The sequence below is a fragment of the Amia ocellicauda genome, chromosome 16 (genome assembly GCF_036373705.1).
Source record: "Amia ocellicauda isolate fAmiCal2 chromosome 16, fAmiCal2.hap1, whole genome shotgun sequence".
NCBI lineage: Eukaryota > Metazoa > Chordata > Actinopteri > Amiiformes > Amiidae > Amia > Amia ocellicauda.
In genome coordinates, this window is record NC_089865.1 from 11,456,932 (window position 1) to 11,476,507 (window position 19,576).

General features: G+C 37.3%; 1 protein-coding gene across 3 annotated transcripts in view; it reads left to right on the forward strand.

Moving 5' to 3' along the window:
• The window catches only part of xirp2b (xin actin binding repeat containing 2b), a 50,951-nt gene extending 32,089 nt beyond the window's left edge, over window positions 1-18,862 (forward strand). For all 3 annotated transcript variants that reach the window (XM_066688634.1, XM_066688635.1, XM_066688636.1), the window contains 8 exons: window positions 1,830-1,993; window positions 3,057-3,188; window positions 3,957-4,061; window positions 5,190-5,259; window positions 6,072-6,184; window positions 7,492-16,942; window positions 18,438-18,571; window positions 18,729-18,862. In XM_066688634.1, coding sequence (XP_066544731.1) covers window positions 1,830-1,993; window positions 3,057-3,188; window positions 3,957-4,061; window positions 5,190-5,259; window positions 6,072-6,184; window positions 7,492-16,942; window positions 18,438-18,532 — 10,130 coding nt within the window. In that variant the 3' untranslated portion in view covers window positions 18,533-18,571; window positions 18,729-18,862. The remainder of the gene's footprint in view (window positions 1-1,829; window positions 1,994-3,056; window positions 3,189-3,956; window positions 4,062-5,189; window positions 5,260-6,071; window positions 6,185-7,491; window positions 16,943-18,437; window positions 18,572-18,728) is intronic.
• Window positions 18,863-19,576: the final 714 nt, after the last annotated feature.

Genomic DNA, 19,576 nt, shown 5'->3' on the forward strand with positions numbered 1-19,576 from the left:
ATATATATATATATATATATATATATATATATATATATCTCGATAGCTATGGGTACTCAGTGAGTGAGCTATGTAACTCAGTGGTGCTCAAATACAGTCCTTTAGTGCCAGCATCCTGCATTTTTTATAAGTCTCTCTAAACTGATAAGGACATGGGAAAGAAATTAATTCTGACTAATTAAGTAAGCCTTTAATTCTGTTAAATATTTAAACGCTCAGCTGGAACATAACCAAATGAACCTGTGGCCATCAAATACCAAATATAACTGACCATAATAGAACTACAAAGTAATTAATGCCAGTTGAGTTACACCCGCTTAATTATATACATCGGCAGATTAAAGGTAATTTCTTTATAAATAAATACCTTGGAAATCTGAATACGTGTGTGTGCCAATCATACTATTCTGCATTTCTGTAGTTAATGCCTTAGGCTGGCAGAAGAACAGATTTCTTTTTCATATCAATCTTAAAAATATATAATAAAGAAATTCAGAGGAATATGGTTTTATTTAGCATAAGAATTATGTGAGAATGTCATATTTTATTTGATCCTACCAATCTACTTTTCTTAAGCCGTAAACGTGATTAAATGCTTTGCAGTTCTGAGAAACCACTGAGGTTTTGTGAACAATGACCAGCTGAAGTTTCCATTGGTGATATGTTGTTTTGTTCAACACTACATATGAGCACATTGACCTAAAGCTGTGAACTGTATTTCTCACTTCTGTTCTGCATATGCTCATCTGTGGCCTCTGCACTCTGTATTGTATATGGACATTTAAAACTGTCAACGCTGTCAAGGTTTAGTTGGTGTGTTTTTGTGATCTGAAATGACACCGTGTCAGTGGCTTTAATCATATGTTTCTCGTACAAGAGGAAACAAATATATGATTTATTTTTAAAGTGTTTGTCTATGATGGCGTCTACACTGTATTTTAATTATATATCTGTGCTGAACCAGCCTATTTGATTCATACATTTGCTACTGACATTTATTTGAATTGTTTCTCAATGGTTCCCTGCATTCATTCCTTTTCCTTGCTATGTATAGAAAGTGCATGGTTAGAGAGCTGAATCACCTTCAGATTATGTCACGGTGTAACACAGAGGCAAGGCAATTCCCTGCACATCACCAGAGCTTAACTTGACTCAGCCCTATGTCAATGTATGACTTAAAGCATATATTCCTACACAATGCTAGAAATCAGCCCTAAGCCACTTTAGCTTTGGTATAAATGTATTTGCAATCTAACCTCTTAAGGTGCCCTTTAATTGCTTGTAATATAAAGCTAATGTCTATTCTCAGAATCCAAGAATATAAATTCCTTGTAAGGTCTTTAGCTATATTTAAAATCTCTCCCCTCATCTGTGAACTTAAGTACCAATTACTATTTGTAATTGTTTGCCTGTGTGGGGATTTTGTTTTACTGTAAGTGGTGTGATTGATGTCTTTTTTTCCTTCATGTAGAAACAGCAAGCGAATAATGTGTTCTTAATCATCCTTGGGCAACTGTTTAAATCTGGTTTCCATAAAGATCCCTGCATAAATATTATTCTATTACAGTTTCTGAGAGTCCACATTAGCATTGTTTCAGGCAACGCACTCAATAAATTCACTCCATTAATGTGAAATGGGGGATTGCTGTTTCCATAACAATTTCTGTCGTTAATCATTCAATTCAGTAACGGCGGTCAGCTCCAAAGCAAGATAGGTTTATTTACTTGTCACAAGTCAAAGTGACCTTCCCAAGCTTATTTTCATAATAGCATTAATTATTGCCATCAATAGGTGATTGATACATTTTGCTAATTCTGTGTGCTCATAGCTGCTGGAGGCGCGGACAAGTCAGGGGCAGGAGTTGCTGAGGATCCTGCTAATCAGAAGAACAGCGCTCTGCTGGACAGCAACGAGACTGTTTCACTGAAGGAGAGGTTGGCCATGTATCAGGCAGCAGTCTCCAAAAAGGAGGCCGCCAGCACCTCCAGCACAGTAAGACAACGCTCCGCCATCTGCAGTTGGGCAGCACAAAGTGTTTCCCTTCTTTAGACACCCATTCCTGTATACATTGACTGATAACACCCTTCAAGAGAGTAGACTAGCTTTGTGTTATTAAATACCCCACGCCTTGTATTATTACAGTCATCACTATTTGGTAACTTCAAAGGTTAAGTAAGACAATTTGTATTACTTGTGAGCAGCAATATTAAAACTTGAATGGCTGGCATACATTCGGGAAAAGCCAATACATTCCAAGTCGATGGCTTTATTGTCACTGAAGGTGAACTTGCACAATACGCATCTGCGCATTGAAAATTTGTGGAGAATATTTTATTTAGGTATAGGCAAGTACAACATATTTACATAAGATTTACAAGATTTTCCCATAGATTGAATTATCCAGGCTTTCAAAAAATATATGAGCTGGAACCCAATGTATATTACTACTATTATTATTAATATTGTGTTGTGTTGCTGTTTTTGTTGTTGCTGCTGCAGGTGGTGCTTTTTCTTTGTAGTGTTTTATTGTTAATATCCTTGTTATGCACAACATTGTACACTTTTAAATAGAATTATATTTGACCAATGACAGGGTTAGCTGCTCTCATACAGGGAATGTTTGAGTCACACTGCAATGGCTGAGAAATAGTTTGGTATGGCATCATGTGTTATTTGTGCCCCCTGCAGGATAACCCTGGAAGCAATTATTCATATAACTAATCCCTGTCTCTGTCATCAGCTCTGCTCTGGCAAGGACAGGATGTATATTGTTTCAGGAAGTTGTTGTGCCATGAGTAAGAGCATTTGTAATAATAATAATCGCCGAAATGTCCAGGTAAACAATATGTTGAGTACATTGCTGTTCGATGTGTCATGCTTCATTTATCAGAGCGATGACACCGAAGTGACTTCTTCTTTTGGTTTGCGTTTCTTGTTTAATGTAAAATAATGTCACAAAAGCCAAACAAAAGTTAGTGCACTATTAAGACCATCAATTCCATTTTCTTTCCATTTAAAGTGAAGGGAGCTAATGTTCTTTTCACTGCTTCATTAGGCTGTGGAGGAGTCTGAAGCCTGCACTTTGCCTGGAGGGCTAGCCAGCGTGAAGAAACAATTTGAGAGCCAGGAAATTGCATCTTCGCACAGCACAGTCACCCAATACCATTACCAGCACAAATCTGTACAGGTAATTAAGAATATTGTAATACAAATGATACAACAGAAAGCTGAGATGCGAGCTATAGATGTATATGCAGCCCCACTGACTGTGTTCATGTATTCATTATTTTCCCTGCATACGTTAAAACAGGTTTAATTTCCCATTTGGCTACATTTCCAATCACTGAGCAAAAATGAATATGAATATTGAATAAGACCCCCCAAAAAAAGTTTCTGCACCAACAATATTTGTCTTGTAACATATTCATTAAAGTATGTGAAACAGGAAAAGGCTGCTATTTATTTAATTTAAAATTTTTCAATTTTTCTAATGAATATACATTATTATGTACGGAACAAATGGGCAACAATGCATAATGCAAAAATGGAAGCAGATACCAGTGAAAAGGCAATGATGTCTTTTTAGTTCTTATTCGAGCCTCTAGGTTGCATTTTCCATTTTGTTGTTTTGGTATTGGCTATATTCTAACAATATTGAACAACCTAAAATAAAATAAAGCATTTGAAAGATCAGCTTTTTTTTTCAACATTTGTATGGGATTAAAATGAAACAGTACAATATCCATCCCTTCTTGTCACATTAATGTCATTTTTCCAAAGATACATTATTGTTATAAAGCTATACATTTGAAAAATCGCTATCACTTACAGCATTCTTATCTTCTTCAGTTTTAGTCAGTCTCACTTGCATTGCTAATCATTTTCTGTTGTCAGCAAGACTGATATAAACAAGTGATTCTCAATGATATCTGACAGCTAATCTTTCCTATCACAGGAAGTGTCAAGTACCTCTGAGGTTACAGTGAAGAGTAGTACCGGGGCAGAACTAAGAGAAAATGTTCCATCAGCACACCAGGTGTCATTTGTTCAAGATGAAAAGGTAAAGCTTGCAACAGAAGGAGTGGACAGAACTGTAAAGTGAAGACAACAGATGGAGCATTACCTGAATCAATCAGGAATGCTTGCAGTGATTGTTACGAAGATTATTATTTCTAAATTTAGGACTACTAAATAAATATTTCACTGTCAGTCATTTGCTCACATTAAAGGTAGGCAGGACTGACATCATGCACAGCTTGCAGATATAACTGTCACTGATGTACCTTAGGTTATTTTGAGCATCAGAGATTATGCAGACACCTTCCTGATAACAATATGTCCTTGTGAGTCTGTGGCACAGGTCAAATACTTGCCTTTCTTTTTGTGTGCATAAGCAGCAGCCTACTGAGATAAACTACTGCTAAGCTGTGAAATAAGGGCCAGAGGCACATTAGCAAACCTTCTGCAAATAATGAATATTGGTGACAAAAAGTAATTATGCACACAACATATCAATAAAGTGATGGCAATAAAATCCGAAACACAGTACAAGTTATTGCACATGACAGACCTTTCACAATCCGGTTTATGGAATAAACAGCATGTGCCCTGCTAGGGAATATATACTCTCTGTCTACACCTAGGACTAAAAGGTGGCAGTTGTCAAAGCTAGTAAGTAATTTATTTCTTACACCATTTAAACCTCATGAACAATTATCACAAGAAAGGCATTGTATTTGCATACACACAAATAATGAAACCCCAAGGAGAGGGGTATATTAAAACTGCCTTCTAAATCATTCCAATTTAACAACACTGAATTTAATTGAGGTGGTAATTTTTTAGTTCATCCATGTAAAAACAAGGATATGAGAGGAAATGCTTTATTTATTGTTTGAGTGGAAATATTTCAAAAGGCTAGTTGGATGGGGTTGTAAATCAGTTTAAAATCTGAAGCCATACATAAAATAAAATGCTTAGTTTCTCTTAGTCAATGGTGTTTCCTATCAATGCTTCACTCATGTACCAGACATTTTGAAGTTACACAATGAGTTGGTCAGTAATCGCAATAATTATACCTTGAGGACGGACAACTTGTCCAAGTAATAGCCATTGTTGATATGAGAATTCAGATATCTATAAATAGTCTTGTTATAGCAAGGCACATCTAATTAAAAACTTGTTACAGGTCTCACTTGATCAGAGTGTTCAGCAAAGAAGCTTTGCTTCGAGCTATGAAAACCATTACGATGAGGCAGGTAAGAAGTCACACACACATACGCATGCTCTCGCACACATTTATATCAGCTCACTTCATTTAATAATTTACATTTTTGTACAGTGCAGTAAACCTTTTAATTAGTTCATTCTGTTTAGTAGAAATTAACAAGCATACAGTACTTAATGTTCAGTTTTGTAGTTGATGCTTTTCACATGATGCTTTCTATTACTCAATATAGATATTAGCTCACTATGAAAATTATATCAAGCAGCATCTTCAATATCAATTCATAACATGTGTGTGTGTCTGTGTGTATTATATATTACATACATGCACACACGTGCACACACATGCAAACACACATACACACACACACACACACACACACACACACACACATACCAGGAAATAAAATACTTTGCAACTTAAATTCTACTCATTTCAGTAACTTATCAATAATCTAATAACTTAATACCAATCTGGTGGTATTGAAGAGTACAAATTCAAATTATCTTAAATGTTCATATAGTAAGCATGTAGTATTTATACTGGAAGTATTAGCTTTTTATTTTTGAATTGTTTGATTGACTAATACTTTAACTGCAGATTTACAAAGCAGCTTAAATCCACAGCCATCCATTTTTCAAAGCTAATGTTGCATGCTACTATTTACGATTTAATACAGTTATGTTTATCTAACATTAGTATTAATGATAACATTTGTTGCTATAGTAAAATGTCAAGTGCCAGACAATGTTTTACATAATAATTAATCGTTATATTAATATTTCACAATTGAAAATAACATGTATCCAATAAGATATTATTTTTCTTTTTGCAAAAACCTAGTGAAAATCGTTACTGGGGAGGAGTTACCAAAGATTTCAACCCAGGTCTTGAAGAAACAGTTTGAAAAAATACCTCAAGAAAAAGTAGAAGTGACCCCAAGCAAACAAATTAAGGTAACAGATTTTTGATAATTAACACACAGATTAAAGAGATCTCCAGCTGATGTTTTTTCATGAATACATTTAAATCTGTGTGAGTGCCTCAAGCATTGATTTATTTTACGAAACTAAAGAACCATTGCTATTGCAATTAAATAATGTAGTTCAGACATCTAGATGTATTTAGTTTGTTTTCCTTTATACAACGGAAATGGAGTGTGATAAATGTATACAGCTTTGTGTACATTCAGGAATAGGACATGGAGTCTAATTAAGTTTAAGAAGCAACTTATGGTATATAGTATCATTTTATAACACTATAGTTACTCTTCTACAAATGTAATTTTAGTCACAATTGAATATTAAATCATAAGTATATTTTTCTATGTTTTCTCAGTGTTTCTTTAAGTACTGTTTTTATAGGCATTTTGTCAATAGCAGTAATCACTAAACTTCAATGATTATAAAGGCCGTATAACTTTAGTAGGCAAAACTAAACTTGTGGCCATTAAAATGTAATGCCTTATATATTTAAACTAAATTAACTTAATATGGATACAGTGGAACATGATTCTTATTGTTTAAATAATAAGTAAAATCCATCTTACTCAAGTCAGCTAGAGAAATTATAACCTTTTTTTTCAGAACTTCATTTGGCAGTTTAATGGGTCTTTTTAATGCCTTAATTAAAATGACCCTGCAATATATGGTATTGTTATTTAAAAACATTCAAATAACAAAATCTAATTGAAAATAAAATAATGTGTTTTATGCATATATAATCAGAAATAAAAAAAAGGGTTGTATACAGTTTTGGTTTTATTTTATTGATGTTTGGAAACAAATCATGTGTTATGCATATATGTATTATTGTCTATGTTTTTGGCTTTAGTATGTAATCCCTCTTTAAAAGATACCTTTTATTTCTCTGCTGTGAATCTTTATTCTCCTTTGGCTTGTTTACCTCAGATTTTATCTTTCTTTTGGCTTTACCCTTGCATTTTATTTTATTATACATTATATGTAACATGATACACCTGACACCTACAATCCCGACATTCTTTATCAGAGGTAAGAAATATAAAATGTAATTTAGATCAAAATTATTATGTAGTGACAGCGGAGAAAAAGTAGACAATAATACATTACTGACACTATGGGTGTAGTGTATATATATATATATATATATATATATATATATATATATATATATATATACACACAGAGGGAGATTTAAGTTAGTTAATTTGTTCTATTCTAGTTATTTAACTTGAGTTTTAGTTAAGGAGATCAAAAATCTTTTTTTTCTTTTTTCCAAAAAGATTGATCATGATTTCAACCAAATCCAATGGCCTGATTTATATACTTCAGCTAAAACCTCAACAGGCAGGATTTGTGAAGCATCATGCACAACTAGGAAAGAGGAAGGGGCAGCTTACAATAATGTGCCAGTTTCTGCTGGTCTCAGAACCTGTGAAAGCATGGAATACTTTCCTCCTCCACCACCAGACTTACTGCAGGCACCGTGTGAAATGGCAGAATATTCCTACTCTCCAGAACCTCCAGCTGGTCAACAAAAACACACAGCTGCCAAAGAGCAATATTCCAAGCAGCGAAACCTTCTGGAACTAAAACGTCTCTATAAACATATTCACCCAGAGGTAAGAAAGAACTTAGAGAGAGAATACTTCAGTGATGTAACTGAGGTGAACCAAGAGGAAGTCATTGGTGATGTCCAGCAGGCCAGATACGTCTTTGAGAACACAGGGCAGAGCCCCAACAAGTGCATGAGCCCAGAACGTGAATATCTTGAATGGGATGAAATTCTTAAAGGTGAAGTGCAGTCAATGCGCTGGATGTTTGAAAACCAGCCTTTGGATTCGATTAAGGACGAATCACCAGATCAGGAAGATGTGAAAAACATTTCTCAACAGGAATTCATTTCTGGAGGAGATGTCAAATATACCGCATGGATGTTTGAGACTCAGCCAATGGATGCATTAGGTGCCAACACCCTAGATTCTGCTGAACACACTGGCAAATATTCTGAGTTAGCAAGAGGAGATGTTCGCACTGCAACCTGGCTTTTTGAAACGCAGCCATTAGATACTCTGAATAAAATTCACCAGGAGGAAGATCAAACCACAGATGTTTCAATTTTGAAAGATATAACTGGAGGTGATGTGAAAACTGCCAGGTACTTATTTGAAACTCAGCACTTGGACACTCTAGGCCACACAGAGACTATTGATGAAGGTCACTTCCTGCAACTGAAATCTGAACTTGAGGAAATCAAAGGAGAGGTGAGAACAACAACCAGGCTTTTTGAAACTTTACCTCTATGTGTCATCCAGGGCAACTCTGGAGAGATGTTAGAAATTACAAATGTTCGTCGAGAAGAAACAGAAAGGGGAGATGTCAGAACATCACGTTGGCTGTTTGAAACTCAACCTTTAGATATGATAAATAAAGATGCCACTCAAGTCAAGGTTGTTTGTGGTGTGTCTATGGAAGATAATTTTCAAGGGGGTGTAAACAGAGGCAGGTGGTTGTTTGAGACTAAGACTTTGGATGCTATAAAAGAAGAAACAGAAATCTCCAAAATGCAAAAGGAGGATATAATTGGCGCTGATGTCCGCAAACAGTGCTGGATTTTTGAAACCCAGCCTATGGATTCTTTGAAAGATGATTCAAATACCAGGGCCATACCTACTGAAGAAATTGTAGGAGGTGATGTGCAATCGGCAAGATATTTGTTTGAAACAATCCCAATGGATGTTTTGAAAGATAGTCAAGATGTTGGAAAACTTCAAAAGGTAGTTGCCTCCGAGGAAGAAAAGGGTGATGTAAGACATCAAAAGTGGGTTTTTGAGAGTCAACCACTTGAAAACATCAGAGAGGAGAAAAAAGAATGTGTACGAACTGTGAAACTTGAAGAACTTGATAAAGGGGATGTCAGGAACTACAAGGAAATCTTTGAAACCATGGATTTAAGTAGATGTGATGAAACTCAAAAAATTCAAGTGGAGGGTGTCTCCAGTGGTTCTGTGCAATCAAATAAAATTCTCTTTGAATCTACTCCACTGTATGCAGTGCAAGACAGCTATGGACAGTACCATGAGGTTAAAACAGTGAGAAGGGAAGAAATAGTTAAAGGTGATGTCAGAAGCTGCAAATGGATGTTTGAAACACGCCCTATTGATCAGTTTGATGAAAGTATCCAAAAGTTCCAGATTATTAAAGGCATATCCAAGCAGGAGATAGAATCGGGTGATGTGAAAACAGCCAAGTGGTTGTTTGAAACACAGCCTCTCGATTCCATTAAGTTCTTCAGCAACTTAGATGGAGAAAACGAGATCAAGGAGAGTTCTGAAATTGTGAAAGGTGATGTAAAGACATGCAGGTGGTTATTTGAGACTCAGCCAATGGACGTCCTGTATGAAAAAGCAGAGGTAAAGAATCAAATTGAGGAAATCCATAAAGGTGATGTTAAAACCTGCACATGGCTCTTTGAAACTCAGGCACTGGACACGATCAAAGATGAGACTGAAACGATTCTGAAAACATGCACAGTGAGTCAGGAGGACGTGCAGGGAAAAGATGTCAGGATGGCACGTTTTCTTTTTGAGACAGAAAACCTTGAGAACATTACAGGAGAAGAAAGAGGTTTCAAGAGGGTCACTGAAATAGATGTACAGTCTGGAGATGTTTCAAGAATGAAGTACATATTTGAAAACCAGTCTTCCGATTTGATAAGTTCTACTTCTGAAGAAACAATGAAGAAATTAAAGACTCTCCAGGCAGAAGAAATTCAAAAGGGAAATGTTGTAAACTGCACATGGCTCTTTGAAAACCAACCTATAGATGCCATTAATGAAAATCTTGAAGAGATTAAGGACAGCCGCACAGTCACTGATGTTCAAGGAGGTAATGTCAAAAATGGATGTTTCATTTTTGAGACCTTTTCTTTGGATAAAATTCAGGATGAGTCCTCTGAGTCAATTAAACAAATACAGACAATTAAACAAGAAGAAATAGAGAGAGGAGACGTAAAGAACTACACTATGTTGTTTGAAACTCAGCCACTTTATGCTATTAAAGACAAGGAAGGGCATTTCCATGAAGTGACCACAGTCACAAAGGAGGAAATAATTCGGGGGGATGTGGTGGGTGCTAGATGGCTGTTTGAAACAAAGCCTCTGGATTCAATAAAAGACAGCGATGAAGTGTATGTTATCAAAGCTGTGACTCAGGAAGACATTCAAAAAGGAGACGTAAGCTCAGCCAGGTGGCGTTTTGAAACACAATCACTGGACAAAATTGCTGAGGATGTCAAGGATTTTGTCCGCACGGTTGATGATGTTCAAGGGGGAGATGTCAAGACCAACAAAAGACATTTCGAGTCAGAGGAGCTGGATGAGAAACAATATGTAAGGACGGTGAGCGTTAGTGAAATCCAGAAAGGAGATGTTCGAACATCTACATGGCTTTTTGAAACACACACTATGGATGAATTACGAGGAGAAGGCTCTGAATATAGTGAAATTAAGACTGTGACTAAGGAAGATGTGTTAAAGGGGGATGTCAAACAGTCCGTATGGCTCTTTGAAAAGCAGCCCCTTGACAGAATAAAAGAAATGGATGACGAAGATGTCATTATTAAACGTGAGGAAATTCCACAAGCTGATGTAAAGACTACAACATGGCTTTTTGAAACAACACCCTTCCATGAATTTAATGAAAGTCATGTTGAGAAGACCGAAATCTATGGTAAAAGCATCAAAGACACCCTTAAAGAACTGTACACTCATAAAATGGTTGATTCACATGGTATACTTCTTGAAGCAGATGAGATAGGAGATGTCAGGATGGCAAAATACAAGCTCATGAATCAAGAAACCCCTGAAATTCAACGGGAAGAAATCATAAGAGGGGATTTACAAAAGATAATGGTGAACTTGTTGAATAAGAGGAACACAACTGAAAAGGGCATTGTCATTGATGATGAGGAGAGGGGCAATATAAATACAACAGTTGCGCAACTGCTTAACCAGAAGACAGACATCAATGTAGAGAAAGAAGAAATAGTTAAGGGTGACATTCAGGAGGCCATCAACAACTTGCTGATGGAAGATGGTTCAACAAAGCGTGGCATTTTGATACAGGAAGATGAGAAAGGGGATGTAAGGATGACCATATACTCTCTTCTTAATAAAAAAGAGGAAGTGACTGTTAAGAATGACGATACAGTCAGAGGTAATATAAAAGGTGCCATCCACAATCTTCTTTCCAGTCCAGGTAGTCCAGAACTTTCTAAAAGGATTAGAGTCGACGAGGTTGAAAGAGGTAATGTGAGCTTTTACACAACATGTATAGAATCTGGGGCAATGGACTACCTCAGACAGCTCCAACAAGAGCCAGACGACTCTCTCTCTGAACAGACAGAAAAAGAGGAAATAATTGGTGGTGATGTAGAAAGGACAAAACTCCTTCTTAGAAAGACTTCAATGCAGATTGAACGTACAGTTGCTGAAGATGACATTGTCCCTGGTGATGTGCACAACACAGTCCAGGTTTTCATGACCGAGCCAGAAAATGTGTTGCCTAATATTCAGAAAGAAGAAATCATAAGAGGGGACTTAAAGGCAGCACTAGACTCATTAACTCAATCTGTAAACCAGACAACAAGAGTTGAGAAGGAAGAAGTTGTAAAAGGAGACATACCTGCAGCTTTAAAATCTCTTGAAGAAGCGAAACATCAATGTATAGAAGTTGAAAAGTTAGAGGTTGTTCCTGGTGACATCAGGAAGACACTTGAGTCTCTGGAAAAGTCAGTCAACAACAAAGTGGAAATTGTTGTTGAGGATGTAGTGCACGCTGACATCCAGGGCACATTAAAATCCTTGGAAGAAGCACAGTATGCTGTAAAGGAGGTAGAAAAGGAAGAAATAGTCAAAGGTGATATTCAGACGGCAATGCAAAATTTGTTAGATGCTTCATCTGAGAAGAAGGTCATTCAACAGCAAGTAAGTGTTCAGGGTGACGTGAAAGGCACCATACAGGTATTGTTAGAGCCACCAGCTCCAACAAAAGTACAGCGCAGACTTAGTGCAGAAGGAGATGTGAAAAATACCATAAGATCGCTTTATGACATGCCAGAGCAAACTCAAATGGAAAAGGAGACTGTGATAAAAGGAGATGTGCAGGGAACAATAAAAAGCCTGCTGGAAGGAAAACAACATACCAGTGGTGAGCTCAGTATTGATGATTCCCAAAATGTCAAAGGTGCAGCAAAAACTCCATTACCTTCTCAGCAAGGCATCCATAAACGCTGTGTTTTGACTATGTCTGAACGAGAGATAGTGAAGCAAATCCCTGCTGCTAAAACTCTCGTTCAAAACATTGACTCGGAGAGTGGCAGTGGGATACATAAGCACATAAGCAGTACAAAATCAGTAAAAATTAAGTCTTTAACCCAGGATGATCACTCACTTCTAAATAAAAGCACAATGATGCATAAAGCTAATATTTCAAGTGAAAAAATTGTTAATGAGCAATCAGTTAAACAGAAAACAAAAACATCATCAGAAGCTATGATAGGTCAGAAGAGAAACGTTACCAATCAGGTGATGGAATGTCCTGCTGTGTTACAAAAGAGTTCACAATCAAAAATAATCAATGCAAACAAGCATATGCAAGAGCAAAATACAGTAAAGCAGACACACACAGTGACTGAACACAAAACCTGTACCCAGAAGCACGAGATGAAAATGGCAAAGACGGATTTCAGGGGACATGAACTAGGAAAAAAGGACAGTCATTTAGTGAAGGCAGATAAAAAGAAAGTTAAACCAGAAATTAATTTCCCACCACCACCACCACCATCTCCTCCGCCTTCTGTGCAATCTTCTGAGGCTGAATTTCCTCTTCCACCCCCACCTTCATTAGTAGTGGAAGCCGACAATCAAATGTTTCCACCCCCACCTCCGTCCGTAATGAAGCAAGACAATGATCTTTTACCCCCTCCTCCCCCACCACCTCCTCCTTCTGCTGAATCTATAAAGTCTGAGATGGAGCATTTCCCCCCTCCTCCCCCACCACCCCCACCTACACCAACTGTTAAGAGCAAACAAGGACCGGAACGACTGCCACCTCCACCAACACAGCAGGACCTGGAGTCCATGCCTTTGCAAAAATCGAATCAGTCACCTAACACAGCTAAAAGAATGACCGTTAAACCTGTGAAGGTGCCTCCTTTATACAAAGTCCCGAAGCTTGAGCTGACTAAGCAGTTGGATCAAGGAAAAGTCAAGGTACAAACCACAACACCTCCACCACCTGCATCAACTTCTTTAAAGGCCTCTCACATCCAAAAGCAAAATGTTTCAACAGTTTCAACTGTAAGGACCGAAACTGAATTACATGAGGAAAACATTAAACAAGAGGAGAAAAGAAAAATGCAGATTCAAATGGACATTCCAGCAGTACCATCAACAATGCCTTTACCTGGAAAACCATTTCCAAAGGCACCACAAGAGGACATGCCTCGTCCAGCACCAAAGAAAGTTTTTGTACCACCAGTACAACTACCTTCTCCCACGGATGCACCTATAAAGCCCAAATCATATGTAAGGAAATTCAAAACTCCACTGATGATTGCAGAAGAAAAATATCGGAAGCAAAGGGAGGAAACTGAAAAGGCCAAAGCAGTTAATCCCCCCTTAAGTCCAACTAGCCAAGGGGAAACTCAAGAACTAGTTAATATTAAAGCTACAGGTGTAACAAAAGAGCATTCAGAAAAGAGTGAATCTAACATAATTCACGCAAAAACTGAAAAGAGTATGACTGAAGCAAAATCTGACATGGTTTTGGATTCATCTTTGCACAAAGGGGCATCATTGATTTCTTCAATCCCTGCACAAAGTCAGAAATCTGTTTCTAAATCAGATTATGTTGCCAAACAGGACATTACATCTAATCAGACTTTGTCTGTTTCATCCCAAAAACATCAGACTACTTCTATTTCTTCTGCAACATATCAGACTTCGTCAGTGTCTAATTCTAAACATCAAGCAACCTTGGTTTCTTCTAATGAACCTCAGACCACTTCCAACATCAAAGTACCCCCTGCTAGGACACTGGTTGTATCTTCTGCTGCTGATCAGCTAGACAGTATCTTGAAAAGTTGTTCAGAAGGAAACACTATGAAACAGGACATGTTGCACAGCTTCAAAGATCTTAGTCAAAACTCTAGATCTCAGGATAGTTCCATGAGTAATACCACCAAGAACATAACTACTTCATATAAACAAGAACATGGGAAAATTTCTACTGAGTCTTCAAAAATTCCTAAAGTAACTCCCAGTTTTAAAGTAAAAACAATTCAGGTGCCAAAAGTAGAGAAGTCTTCACAAGAAAAGAAAGAAGATGTCAAGCAAGCAATTCAAGTGAAACCGAAAAACACAGAGAAATTAAATCAAACAGAAAAATACAACGATTCAAAGGTATCAGGTGTAAAGTTGGTTCAAGAAGGTGCTCAGGTGACATCAAGCAGTACTACACATTCAGAAACTGAAGTTAAGGTGGAAAAGGTAGATAAACAAAAGCATACTGAGCCTCTTGCAGCTTCGAAGGAATACAAGCAAGAACATCAGATTAAAATGTCTCATGCAAAATCAAAGAATGAAAAAGAGTTCAAACAGCCCATCCCTATCAAGGTTATTGTTCCAAAAGATTCCAAGCCACCTGTTTCAGGAAAATCACTCCAAGAGTTAGAAGAAACTATGAAACAAAAAACACATAAATCACACATTCAAGTTCATGATGAAGTGATAATTACAGAAAGCACAGTTCAGCAGAGTTTCCAGCAGCACAGTGCTGTTCATAATCAGAAGCAACTGAACTTCTCTGAAAAACAACAAGATTCCAATAAAGAAGGGAAATTGAATGTGAAATCAAAACCAAGAGAGGAGTATAGAGAAATCCCAGTTAAATTAACAGGAAAACCAACACATAAAGAGGAACCTAAGCCTGCAACAGATAGTGCAAAGAAACGTGAAGAGATACAACAACTACTCTTTCATATTAAAGATTTTGAGAAATCCACAGGCAAAACCGATTCAAAGACTGCAAAACTGGTTCTGGATAATGTACCACACTGGCTGATAGGCCAAGAGGAAAGGAAAAAAATAGAACGTGTTATAGTTGAGTGCAACACACAGAAATTAACAGAACTGGTCACATACATCAGAAATCACGCTTATGCCAAGCTCAAACATTTTGAAAGTAATTTGCCAAAAATGGTAAAGAGTGAAAGTGAAATAAAACCTGAAAAGGAATCTATTGGTGGGGCAACACAGAAAATGTCTAAAATTAGCATTGGTTCAACTAAGCTGGATAATCATAAGAAAACAGACGTGGTGGTAGAGAAAAATGTGTGTCATGAAAGCAAAAAGCAAGATTTCTATGAATCAAGAATTGTGGATCAGAGAACTCCTTCTCCCTTGGTAAGATTACGTTCTCCATCCCCAACCTATATTACTATTGAATCCATAGCCCGAAGAACTGAATCTCCTCAGAAGGTTGCCCCTTCGCCACCACCAATGCAGAGAGTTTCTACACCCCCTACACCTCCCCCTCGCAGATCTGATACCCCAACATCTAGAATTAATAGAGCTTCAGCCACTCCATCTCCACCTGTAAGTCGAGCTGAAAAACTGGCCAAGCTGAAGGATACCACTGCAAAGCTGTCTCATGGAGTATCGCAGCCTCAAATAGCTCAGCCTGTGCAGGTCACAGAAAAAAAATCTGAAATCATAGAATCTCCAGCATCCTTCCGCCGCCAGTTCAAAATTGAGACCCACGTTTTAGAAACAGCAACCTCAGAGTCCTCCATGAGTGGTACTGTGAAAGACATGAAAGAGTACTTTGAGGAAGCTAGAAAAGTGGAAGATCAAAAAATGTTCGGACGCAGGGAACCCATCGACATTCCAGAGCGATTGGGTCCAGATGCAGAAGACTCTGATCAAACCACTGACAAACAGAAAGATGACGTCCCTCGGGTAGACCTTTTAGAACTTGTCCACATGTTTGAATCACCAGAAAAAAGGATTTATGTTAGAAAGGAACCTATAGTAATAGCTGAGAGACTAGGAAGCGACACTGAAGATGAAGGTGAGAAGAAAGCAACCCAAGTGGAAGAAATACCAACTTTCAATGTCAAAGCCATTAAAACAGTGTTTGAGACTGCTGATCAAAGTCCCCACAGCAAGGAACTGAAATATATGCATGAGAAACTGGATTCTGGACTGACGCCCGGTGAAAACACAGCAGACAGTTCAAAGCAAAGCCACACCTGGAGGCAGCAGAGGGGCTCACAGCAGAGTTCCCCTCAGCCTGTTCAGAAGGAAGTGAGGCAAGAGGAATCGAGTGAACCAACTGCGATCTGCAAAACGAAGTCTATGAATGAGCAATTTTCAGGTGTTGATAAATTTGGCAACAAAATAATTGGATCAAGAAGTGCAACAACTGTGTCTCGACATTCTGAGAGCGTTACTAATAGGGCTGGACGTGCCCCTCCGACGTACGCTGACGTGGTTAAAGGGATGGTTCCTGTGCTAGACATTTCTGCAGATGCTTCTACAGAAGAATTATTGAAGAATTTCCAACAGACGTGGCAAGAGAGTGAAAGAGTCTTTAAAAGCCTTGGTTATAGTGTTTCACAGAAGGAAGAATCCAGTGCAGTATCACATCAGGAAGGGACAGTTGTAGCTGGTAACTGAGTTGCACAGCATGAATAAATAATACTGGTGTGTTTTTAGATTTGAACTAACATTTTGTTGTTGTTGTTGTGCTTTTCAGATTCCATTTACATTTTTACACATGATATCAATCTCTCACTAAAGATTTATATCTCTGCTGTCAATCTGTTTAATATCTGTAAATCTTGTTCGCCATCAACAGCATTCTGTACTTTGTAGTGTTTAAAGAACAACAACTTGATTTTAAATAAAATTGGCCCAGATTAAATCAGAACTGCAAATCGTAGCAAATGACAACTTAGCGAATTGAATTACTGATTAATAGACACCTATAAGTAATAACACATAATACAATACACACAATAATGTAGTCCTGTTAAATACGTTTGAAAGCTTATAAACACCCAAATGAGTTGTGCATGTTGTTCACTAGCTGATATACCTTTGGTGTGAAAGCATGCCTTTTGAGTTTGAGTTTGAGCATTATTAACATAAAAACATTCAGCCCATTGTGTAAAATTTCAGGTCAGGGTGTACACTACCCTTAACAATTCATACTCCGTTTTTAATCAATACTTTCACACATAATTTCTACATTTATTCATGACACAGACCAAAGTTTAATTGTATTATTCTGTGCTGCCTTACAATCAAATCAGATCTGACGTTTTGGGTCCCAGAGATGTAGAAATGGAATTACAATTTTGTATTTTGTTTGAACACAGATTAATAATGTCAACGCCCTTTGGTTTCCTATCCCAGTATGGGGTGAAGGACCTTATAGCGTCATCTCTAAGACTACCAAGTGGAGTAACAAAAGTATTGTAGTGAACCGTAGTGTGTCTACACATTGCTGAACTCAGTAATGTGCTCCTTGAACCTTCCTACAGTATCTTAGTACAAAAAGGTTAGCATCCAGAGGAACAAAAATAATATACTGTACTAATGGTTACACTGTAGTAGCACTGAAACCAATAATATTTTTAAAAGAGCAAAATATGCAAACAATGATTAGCGTTACACTACAGCAAACTTGCATACAGCAGTAGCAGGGCTAATCAAATAATTACAAATATTTCCAGTTTCATACTTTCATCTCAGTACTGAACACAAATAAATCCCTAATGTAACACAATTGGAGACAAGTCATAATTTCCTAATTTGCTTAAAAATAGGAACATTTCCCCTCAGGATCTATGGGATTATTATTATTTTAATGCAACACTGAACAGTATCTATTTATCTTGTTTTGCAACCTGTCATAATACAATTTAAATAATTATATTTATTAACAATATACCTTTAGGAAGTCATATTTGGAATGTGCATTCTTTGCCTGCAGTGCAATTAAATTTAAAGTTAAATGATACATGCAATGGAATGAAAGGGGAATTGCTTTTATTGCTTCTGAAAATAACAGATAACTTAGTATTTTCCGTTTTCTGAACTAACAGTAACATTAATTTATTAGTAAGCTACCATTCTAAATTGCTTTTCTTTTTGTCTAGAAAATTCAAGTCCCAGAACTGGAGATGTGCGCAGCGTGTCAGAAGAAGGTTTATCCAATGGAGTGTTTAATCGCAGACAAACAAACTTTCCATAAATCCTGTTTCCGCTGCCAGCACTGCAGTAGTAAACTAAGGTAATATTTATTTATAGATCCTAACAAATACTTTACATCCTTTAGTGCATCTCTACTTGTCTGTATATTGTATTCTAATGTTTTCCTTTCATTGTAAAGGCTTATTCATTCACCTTAACTGATTTGTTGTTGTTCTTGTTGTTTGTTTTAATTACAGCTTAGGCAATTACGCCTCTCTCCATGGACAAATGTACTGCAAACCTCATTTCAAACAGCTATTCAAGTCCAAAGGTAATTACGACGAAGGCTTTGGACACAAACCACATAAGAAATTATGGAGTTCTAAAAACCAAAGCAATTCTGCACAAAATACTACACCGAACATCTCACCAGAAAAAATCAATCCAAATAATTCTAGCTTAGAAAACATTTATGTGTCATCAGAAAAACAGATATCAGTTGCAGAAGAGAAGAATTGTGACAAGTCATCTGAGGAAAATAAGAGACCCGCAAATAAATTAGCAATTAAATGGCCCCCCCAGGCAGATGTCCAAAAGAAAGCTTTTGTAATTGAAGAGGATGTAAAACTAGTCAAACCAAACTGGCCTCCAGAGGAAAGCTTGCCAAAAAGCAGCACAAAAACTCCGGCACCGACATGTCCGTCTCAGGAACCATCTTTGAAAGAAAAAAACAATGCAAATTTACAATCTGAAAAGGAAAACCATAAAAACAAAGTGGAGAAAGAAGACATCGAGTCTACCCAGGAGATCAGCGAACCTGTAGCAGATACTGAGCCGGCTTCAGAGGTCAGTGAGCCTGAGGCCCAGGTGTTGGAGAAGAGCAAGCTTGACATGGAGAAGGAGGAAGGGAGTGAAGTACATGATGCCAAAAATGATGTAGAGAGTGAAATGTGTGATGAAGAAGGTGTAGATACTAAGAATGTGGTCAATAATGAGAATGTGTCAGAGGAAGTGGATGGAAGTCGGAAAATAGAAGATTTGCAGTTAGGAGAGGAAGGAGGAGGAGCAGATGGTGAAGAAAGTGTTGACGTTGTGTGTGAAAAGG